This window comes from Callospermophilus lateralis, chromosome 13 (genome assembly GCF_048772815.1).
Source record: "Callospermophilus lateralis isolate mCalLat2 chromosome 13, mCalLat2.hap1, whole genome shotgun sequence".
Lineage (NCBI taxonomy): Eukaryota > Metazoa > Chordata > Mammalia > Rodentia > Sciuridae > Callospermophilus > Callospermophilus lateralis.
Window position 1 is genome coordinate 75680493 of NC_135317.1, and position 9918 is coordinate 75690410.

The following is a 9918-nucleotide window of genomic DNA, read 5'->3' on the forward strand; positions in this document are numbered from 1 at the left end:
TTCAGTATTTGTGGGCAGAAGGAAGGCAGATGAATAAGAAAACTCAACTAGCTTCCACGACCAATGATGTCAGCTATGTTGGATTCTGGTGTTGGTTTTGAGAATGATGATCTGGGTCATCTTAGAGAAAAGTCACTTGACTTCCCTGAATGCTGTGTTTCCACATCTAGGAGATGGCCACGAGTAAGCTAGCCCTGCCTACCTCACTAGGGAACTGCCGGGCTCAACAGAGACAGTGCACGTGACAATGCTTCAGAAGCAGCCAGTGCAACAGAAGTTCCATCTGCTCTCACCATTTCTTGGCCATTCCCAATTCTTCTTTTTTTCTCGCCAGGGATTGAACCCAGTGGGTCAACCACTGAGCCACATCCCTAGCCCTTTTTATGCTTTATTTTGGGACAGGGTCTCTCTAAGTTGTTGAGGACCTTGCTAAATTGCTGAGGCTGGCTTTGAATTTGTAATCCCCCTGCCTCAGTCTCCTGAGCTGCTGGGATTACAGGCATGCGCCACCACATCCTGCTCCAACTCTTCTTATTGCACCTGAATACTCCCATTTTAGCAGGTTCACAGAATATCAACTTGTATCTTGAACAATTATCTGGGTAATTCTTTCCCAGATCTAGCATCCAATAGAAACGAAACATAGGAGGATTTATGGGCCTTTGGGGCCTGACTTCATGAACATGCCATCTGGTTTCTTAAAGGTTCATGCAATCCAAGTTTTATTTTCATTTTCTAGCAGCCCCTGCCAACGGCCACTGCAGTAAGACCTGTCCCCACCTTGGAAATGTGTTTGGTCAAGGAACAGGGGAGGGGGCAGAAGTTGGCACATGGGCCCTCCACTGAAGAGTAAGCATGACCCAGCCCTCTGTGGTTACAGGTGAGTGTCACACTTGGTCACCCAGCTGCCTGCCCAGTGACACACAGGACTAAACAGACTGGATGTTGAACACCACCCTCTCATAAATCCTTAGCACAATGTTATCTCAAGGTTCCCCCTGAAGTCTTCAATAGACCTTGAGCAGTAGGTGTAGGTAGGAAAATCCTAAAGAAAATTTGGGGCCTGCTTCTGCTCCTAGGAGTCACCAGACCCTTCAGCCAAGATGGGTCCTTCTCCCCCAGGAGGCTGGGCACATGCCACAATGCCAGGAGGGACTCCACTGCACTTCTTCCTTTCTTTCCTAAAGGGCAAAAAGAGAACCAAACCTTGGAGAGTCCCCTACGGGTGCATCTCTAAGGGGCCTTTTCTACTCCTAGAACCACTAGCTGGCTAGGACAAGTCCAGCACAGATGTGCTGACCACTTCAGTCAATGACCACTCCATGGAGAAGCCTGAGGTCTATCAGGCTCTGCCGGTGTTGTGTCTCCTCAGCATGGTATGTGGGTGTTTCAGAAAGGACTGGAATTCCACCTCCCTATGGGGGTCTGAGGCAAGAAAGTCTTGCCCTTTGGGGCAGGGTGGCCATGGCCATGCCCCAGAGCTGATTTTATTCCACTATCCCAGTGCACCCAGAGATCCAAGCCTTCTGCCCTGTCTGACATCATTGCTTCAGCCTCCTTCTTCTTTCCCCAAAGCCCCAAATCTGGCTCCCTGCCTTCTCCAAACCCTGAGCTCCAGCCTGGAACATGTGAAGAGAAGCTTGCCAGAACTTTTGGAAAAAAAAAACCCAAAGTGACTAAATGCAAAACCATCTTCCCAGCATCGGCTGCCGCCAGCACTTCCCAACCCAACCAGGGCAGAGCAGCAGCAGAGCCCTGCGGGAGGGGTGGGTGGCCAGCCAGGGTAAGCTGAGAGCAAAGAGCATCCAGCAAACACACAGACCTGGATCTGCAAGCTCAGATAGAGGAGCCTGCATGAGCCAGTGCTGGCTGAACTGCAGGAACAGAATGTCTGGGGGCTGGGGGTGTTCACATGCTTTGCACACCCACAAATACTCACCCTCTGGGAAATACTCACCTTGCCATCCCAGGAATGCAAACAGGAAGGGCCTCTAATGAGGGCAGAGATGTGTTTACAGGTTCCTCACTTAGTCTTAATAATACCTTGGGCTGGGCGAGGGTGACAGGCAGCTGCCCTCCATGGGGAAATGGAGGAGTGAGGGTGGGTGTGGGAAGCCAGAGAGAACACTGTGGGAGAGCACTTGGGATGCAGGAGTGGGGACCCGACTATGGCTGGGCTATGCCAGTGGCCTCTGACACAGGGGTGCTGGGCACAGGGCCCCAAAGAGGGAAATGGCTTAAGGGCCTGAGATGGCCCCAAAGCCTTCAAGGTGTGTTGGAATTAGCCTACAGGAGAGGTACTAGCCTCTCTGCTGCACCTAGCAAGTCCTGGACGGTGACTCCCTCTCAACAAATGTGAGATTTCAACAGAAGTGTCTTCCTCCATACTCATGAAGTTATTTTGAGAATGAACACAGTGGCATGAAAACATCTGGGCTCTTCAGAGAAAAGCACTATTGACATGCGAAGAATTCTTCCTGTGCTCCTTCTCAGACCTGGCTGGGCCTGGCTCCAGTCTGACCCACACCCTCCCTGACAGGGTGAATTCTCTCCACCAGTCAGCAGGGCCCCTGGGGCTGGACTGGGGCTGTCTTTCCTTGTCACTCTTGGCCTACCTTCCAGGCTTGGCAAAGGCTGATTTAAAAGTAAACTTGGGAGGACGAGAGAAACCCAGATCCAACCAACCCTCAGTGCTGAGGGGAGATGTCAATTCACTCCCACCTAATAACTCTGCAGGATCAGCAGGCGAACACACACGTTCATTACCAAGTCTAATTAGGCTGGCAGACAAGTGGCATTAATCATTTTTGACTGTACCTGTGATTCAAGCCCCTCACACTCCATAATCAGAAAATTTCATGCTCTGATGAATAGGGGGGGAAATTAAGCCCACATTTAATCCTTTCACTTTCATCTTTTGAGACGACAGGAAGCAGGGAGGAGAGGAATAACAGGGGGTACAGAGTGAGGGGCTCAGAAGCTTCTGGAAAGCAATGTATGTCCTTTCCCTATCCCCTAACACACATCCTCCAATAGGACCTGTCCCAAGAAGACCCTAATTAGAGCCAGGAGGAGAGAAGAGAATAGGGGTGAGGGATTCCCACCATCCTTAACAACCATTTCTGTGCTCAGTCTTCCAGCCTCCAAAGGGAAGCATGGGTCTAAATCAATGAGAACACCAGTGCACACTTCAACACCCCTGGGAGTGCCTAACAAAACCTTTCAGGTGCCCAGGGTAAATACAGAAGCCTCCAGGACACCAAAGGACACTTTCCAAGATGTCTGCAATGAAGACCTTTCTCTGCTGCAGGAAGAGTCCACAGCAATGTCCCAGTAACCTTTTTTTGCAAAGAACCCCCAACAAGGGATGGTTCTGCAGGATCAGTGGGCTCTCACATGGGTGGTTCCAGTCCTGCAGAGAGCCTACTTAAACCCAGCCATTAATGCAGTGACAGGAAATAGAAAGCTCTTACGGAGCTCTATGCCATACCAGCCACGCTCAGTAAGAAAAGACACTGAGCCCCTCCCGAGCGCCTCATGGTAAACACCTTACTCACTCCATAATTAGTCTATCACGGGAGGGGGAGGTCAGGAGGATGAGCCCCAGGGCCCCCTTTCAGCCCTATCATTCCAGTCCTTTAACACATCATGGCTCTGAAAACGCCCCCTCTGGAGAGAGACTCTGACTCTAGAAGGCACACGGTGGTCACCTGCAGTGTACAAAGGATGTCTAAGCGTCTCCCGGGCCATGTGAGCTGCACTTAAATTCTCCAACTACCAGATGATTCCTTGGCCCAGGATGGCTGACACATCCACCAAAATTTACATGAAAGATAAAATCATCTCATGTGCCTTCTACAAAACTAAGGGTCCATGATTCCTAAGGGACAGTCCCTGAGAACAAAGCCAAAGGGCAGCTGACGAGTTTTGCAGGTTATTTGCTATTGTCCAATCTCTCCTGAAATGCTAGAAGGTTTTCATTGTAAACATCTTGGAAAGTGTCCTTTGGTGTCCTGGAGGCTTCTGTATTTACCTTGGGCACCTGAAAGGTGTGTGTGTGTGTGTGTGTACCAATGTCCACTGATTTCCCTCTCTAACAAATGTGATTTCTTTGATCCTATAAACTAGTATGAACTCTGAACTTTCTTGTTTGCAAATCCAACAAGAACTCAGTTACAGACCCTGAAGTAGAGGGAGCTTAAGTTAGGAAGACAGACGGTGCAAAGACAATTTTCTAAAAGCTTCCCTTATTAAAAAGCCCATTTGCCAACATGGCTCCCACCCAGTGCCAGCCTCCTGTGCAGACAGATGTCATTCACGTACCCACTGCCCTTCTGCTTGTTTCCAGGAACAGGGAGCTTTAATAGCACAAACAAGTCACCACCTTCAACTTCCACTTATTGAAACTATGCCTGGCGCTTTGCTGGGTGCAGGTGGCACACAGACAAGGAGCCAATGCCTTTGTAAACCCTCAGCTGGGTACAGAAGGGTCTCAGCCACTGGCATTCTATAAGGATGCTCCTCTGCCACAGCAGGCTCCTCCTGAAGACACTGGGCAGAAGTGCCATTTCTAGAGGGCATTTAACATCCAAACATTCCGGGATGCTTACAGCACTCATTTCCCGATGCAGCTCAGCAAACAGGCTGAGTTTGAAAATTGCACTCACTCCTTAGAAAAGCGATCCCAGGAGGTATCACAAGCCCAGGCTAGTTGTTGTGGCTGTTGGATGGGAGGGGATAACAGCAAGTCATATTGAATTAAATGTCCATTGCCCTTTGCTATGCACCATCTGAAGCACTTTACATATACACGATAAATCCATGAATTCTCACATTAGCATGATCTAAAACATGATCTCCATGCTTTTAAACAGGGAAACGGAACACAGAGATGCACAAGGTCACACAAAAACCAAGCAGCAGTCAGGAGTCAAGCCCAGGACTTTGGTTACAGTCTGTAATCTTCATCACTGCATAGTATTGACTTTTAAAAGGTCCTTCCTAGGCTGGTGTGTGGTGTGGTGCACACTCATAGTCCCAGCAATTTGGGAAGCTGAGACAGGAGGATCATAAATTCAAGGCCCGACTCAGCAACTTAATGAGATTCTATCTCAAAACTAAAAAAGGACTGGAAATGTCATTCAGTGGTGAAAGCCCTTAGAGTTCAAACCCCAGTACCAAAATAAATAAACAAATAAAAAGTCTTTTCCTGATCCTGGTTTTTCAAAATGAAAGCAACCAACCTCATTATGGAATTAGACCAACTTAAAACAAGATGCTCAGTGAGTTTGTCCTGCCAGCCAAACTTGCACATCAGAACATTTCTCAACTTTTCCCAGCCAGTCACAGGCTCAAGAGTAGTTAAATATTAATAACAACAAAGAGAGACTCCTCTCTGTAGCCCCTTGATTCCAGTCTGTTTCCTCTCTAGTGTTCAGTCATCTCTAGTTGGAATCAAACCAACTATGTAGGGGGTCATGGAAGCCCAACAAAGTGAAGACTTTACCAAATCACACACGACAGCAGAGGTACTACCCAAGGACAGAGTCTTCATGACAGTAGAAACTCATGGCCTAACTTATTGGGTTAGGCCACTTATGGCTTAACCCAATGAAACAAACAATTCTAAGGTGCTGTGAGGATAACGTCATTTAACCATGGAGTATCACACATACATATACACGACTTACTACCAAACCAAAAAAATATCATAAAACTATGTGCAAAATGTTCATCAATAGATGAGGTCCCCAAAAGTCTAAATACAAACAAGAATGCCAATGAAGCGGATCTCTTGGGATTTCAGCACAATAAAACCCATTACAGTGAGGATATTGCTTCTCTCCTGTGTATAATAAGGTGAGTAGATGCAGTAAAGTAACCCAGGACCCTCCAGAGGACAAAGGTCGCCAACATATTCCTGTCGCATTGGATTGTCTGTCAGGTCAGAGGCACTGGCCAAGTGGTAGCCCCTCCCCCACGCGACACATACCTCTATCTATAACTGTTGCTCTTTCCATTTTAATTGGCACCTAAACTGTGAGATCTGGTGGTGTAAGAACAGCACCCACTTTCTCCTTCAATTGTCCCCTTCCACCTGACCCTGGCTTAGAGTCCATCTGAGTTTTCCTTCCTGGCAGCCAGCTGCAGCAGGAGGCACGCTGTGGGCTGCAGGGAGAGTCAAGGTAGGGCTCTCCTGATTCACATAGCCACCGCTGCTGTCCAGGGCTGCAGTGGGGTGGGAGATGTGGGGCTGCTGTCATGGGGGGAAGGGCCTTTGCTGAAAGATGCAAACCACAATCCATTTCCAGAGATGCTGGTTACAGGTTGTGCCATTGTCTGTGCTTTGTGTTTCAGATATTTAAAATATCTACATAAACACATGGCTGTGGATATCCTCTGCCAAACTGGCAACAGCAAATGCAGGGGTGGAGGGAAGACACCTATTAAAGGAATACACACACCTTACTGTAGGACGAGAAAATAAGAAGCCCCACGAAGACTGCAGATTTGCTTAGAAAAATCTCTACAGTGGGTGCTCAGTGTTTTATAGTCAGCATTGAGACCAGTGTGGCTGGGGAGGCAACCAGAGGGGGCCGGGAAGAAGGGACCCAGCAGGGAATTGGATCATTTTTGGAGCTTGATGACTGACTGATGAGGAACCCAGGAGGAGGAGGAGGAGGCAGGGCACAGCCACATACTGGGGCAGAGTCCAAAGGTTTGAGGGGTCAGGGGTAGAAGGCAGAAGTGGGTACCAGTCCTGTTTGACCAAAAGAGCTTGACTTCAAGCTCTTTCCTCAAGCTCTTTTCAATCTCACAGCCTGTTTCCATCCAAAGCTTAGCTAAGTCTCCTCCCTGTCCCAATAGGTTCCCCTGGAGCGGTCTGGGCTTGTAGGATAGGCGGACAAACAAGCCATTTTTTCCATTAACACAAATAAGCAAAGGTCAAATGGTCACTTCAATATCAGTCTCACAACCCTCTTCCAAGAATTCACAACTAAAGCAGGAGGGTCCAGGGGATGACCTTCAGGCGGCCATCAACCCTAACCCGCAAGCTTGCCTGTGTGCGTGCATGCTGGGGGTGGGGTAGGGCCCAGGAACGCACCTGTCATCAGAGAGGTATTTGTCAAACACCGCACAACCATTCCTGGGCAGTGCGCAGTCACTAAGGATAAGAGGCAGGGAAATAAGGAGCAGAGAGTCTTGGGGGTTACTGGCCTTAAGTTCGGGTCTCCTTTGGAGCCAAGGATGGCAATGTCCCCTCTCTCCTTGCCCCTACCCCTCCTGGTCCTTGGCCGTTGGACTGCGGTCTTCCCGCGCCCCTCCCTGCCCTGCCCGGACACTCACTAGCGCAGCGCAGCGCCTGCCGCAGCACCTCTCCTCCGCATAGGTCACACCAACCGGGGCCGCCCCGCAGCGCCAATTCCGCGAAGCTGTGCCCCTCGCCCCGCTCCGCCGGGACGCGGGGATCCTGCGGCTGTTCGAAGATGCTCCGCACGTCGCGGGGCCGGGGCGCCCCAGGCCGCCTCCGCAGTCTCTGCTGCAGACCAGGCCGGAGAGGGCGAGCGGGTCGGGAGGCCCGGGGTTGAGGATCGGGGTCCCCCCGGGCAGCCCTCCGGACGCCGCGCCCCTCGTGCGCCCCGGACGCGGTGGAGAGGGGCGCGGGGACGCAGCGGCGCGAGGAGCGGCTGGGGGGCGGCGGCAGCGGCGGCGATTCCGGGCCGCTCAGGCTCTGCAGATAACGCGGCGGTTCGGGGTCCAAGAGTAGAGGGTAGGGGCGCTGCCCGATGGCCGGGGACGCCATGGCCATGCCTTGCTAGTGGCAGCGGCGGCGGCTCCCGCGGCGGCCAGACTCCCGAGCCAGCCCCGAGAGAAGGGGCGGCCCCAGACCAGCGCGCCTTTAAAGGGACCGCAGCCCGCAGGGCGGGGCGGAGGCGGGGAGACTTCAGAGAAGCAGGAAGGGCCACCCGAGGGAACAACCAACGGACCGAGGGGCAGGGTCGGCAATGGGCGGGCCTGAGCGAGGGTGGATTTAGGGGTGTCTTCACGAAGCCGAGTGGACATCTGGGTCCCCTGAAGGATGCTGAATAGGGAAGGTTCCATACAGCAGGACTCAGAAGGCGCGCTTTTCTGTAGGGGTCCCTCTGCCTTCAGCCCGGCCTCTCCCTCTCCGATCCATCCACCTCCCGCTCCCCCGCACGCCCGGGTGAGACGGCCGGTGGCAAGGGAAGGGCTTTGGAACTGTCTGAGGATGGGGTCTAACCAGACAGTGGGACATCCACTGTCTGGGTGTCCTCTGTCACTCTCCAGGTGTCCATGCCTTCAAAAGGGTTGTGCTGCTTTGCTCGCTCATCCCTTGGCCCGCCGCTGCCGCCACCCCCTAGCTAGCCGAGCCCGACGTGGGTCGGGAAGGTCCCGCTTGCAGTGCCGAGTCGCGTGACGCGGAGGGAAGCGAGCACTCGGGACATTTCCGAAGCTGACCGCGGAAAGCTGCCTCCAGGCGTCCCCGTGAGACTTTGACTCTGGTTGGATTTCCCCTCTCTTAACAGCCCTACCGGGTAGAGTTTTCCCGTTTCCTGGAAGACTGGGATTATGATGATCCTGGGCCCTGGGTTATGAGAACGCTCCCGCGCCCCATGGATTGGGGGAGTTTTTCTTCCTAATCAAATCCTCCTCTCCCCTTAGCTGCGGAAATACCCCAACTGACCTGCTTTGTACTTGGTACGGACAGTTCACCCGTGAGATTCTTTTTCTATCAGCATAAGAGCTTGCTTCAGGGGCCCATTCCTGGTCTAAGGCTTTACTATAGTCATCTAAAAAGTCTTAATTTTTAAACAAAGGGCCAGAGCATCTTCTGTTCACACTGGGTCCCCAAAAATTATGAAGGGGGGTCTGATCAGCGCCTTCGTCCATGGAGACATCCCCCCCCCCCCCCATTCATGGGTGAGGAAACAGGATTCTGGTGAAGCAGGGGCTCCTGGATCTTTGGGCCTATGTGTCCTGTCAGAGATTAGCAATGACTAGGCCTTCTCTAACCCCAGTTTTGTTAACTCTAAGGGATCAGAGTGGGGAGATAGATAAATGCTGTTGTGGTACTTTCCAGTTCCACTGCTTTAACTCAAGATTCAGCTCTTTCTTCTTGAAACACTGGTTTGATTTGGTTAATTTAGCAGAGTGCCAGCAACCAACCTTGGAAACACAGTCTGTCCCCTACTGATCAGAAGACTCTGCATTCAGGTTTAAACCAACAATCAATGGAAAATATTCAGAGAGAGAGAGAGAGAGAAGAGAGAGAGAGAGAGAGAGTTGTACTGAATATATACACTTTTTTTTCTTGTCATGGTTCCATAAACAATACAATGTAACAACTATTTATGTAACATTTACATTGTATTAAGTATTACAAGCAAACCAGGGATGATTTAAAGTTTATGGGAGAGTGTGCATAGGTTATAAGCGAACACTATGCCATTTTATATGAGGGACTTGAGCATCAGCAGATTTTGGTATGGGTAGAAGGTTCTGGAACCAATTCCCCCGACCCCCACCCCACCCTGGACTTAATCTAAATACCAGAGAAACAGAGGGAGAGGGAAAAGGGGGGGAAAGAGAAAGGGAAGGAGAGAAAGAGAGAGGATTGTAGAATAAATTCTTCTAGATCTGGCTTTCCTGGTTTTTCCCAGGCCAGAGATGGGTCTCCCCCTAGTGTCTAGTAGGGGAATCCTCATTGCTGCTTTTTGTTTTCCCCTTGAAAGTAATTTTTAGGTAATTCCTAAAATTTCTAGAGTCCAATGGCCAAGAATTTCCCAGGCTGCTTTGTTCCATAGCTTCCCCCTCTTTCTGGTGGTAATCGTAGAGTTCCCTTCCCCCCAAATTTGTAGCAGAGGACAGGTTCCCGGTCTCTGGGTCTTGCCACAT

The 9918-nt window shown here is 50.9% G+C and overlaps 1 protein-coding gene across 1 annotated transcript in view; it reads right to left on the reverse strand.

Moving 5' to 3' along the window:
* The window catches only part of Rassf5 (Ras association domain family member 5), a 67874-nt gene extending 60047 nt beyond the window's left edge, over positions 1–7827 (reverse strand). Inside the window, exon 1 of the mRNA XM_076831393.1 lies at positions 7348–7827. Within this exon, the coding sequence (XP_076687508.1) occupies positions 7348–7810 (463 nt within the window). The 5' untranslated portion in view covers positions 7811–7827. The remainder of the gene's footprint in view (positions 1–7347) is intronic.
* Positions 7828–9918: the final 2091 nt, after the last annotated feature.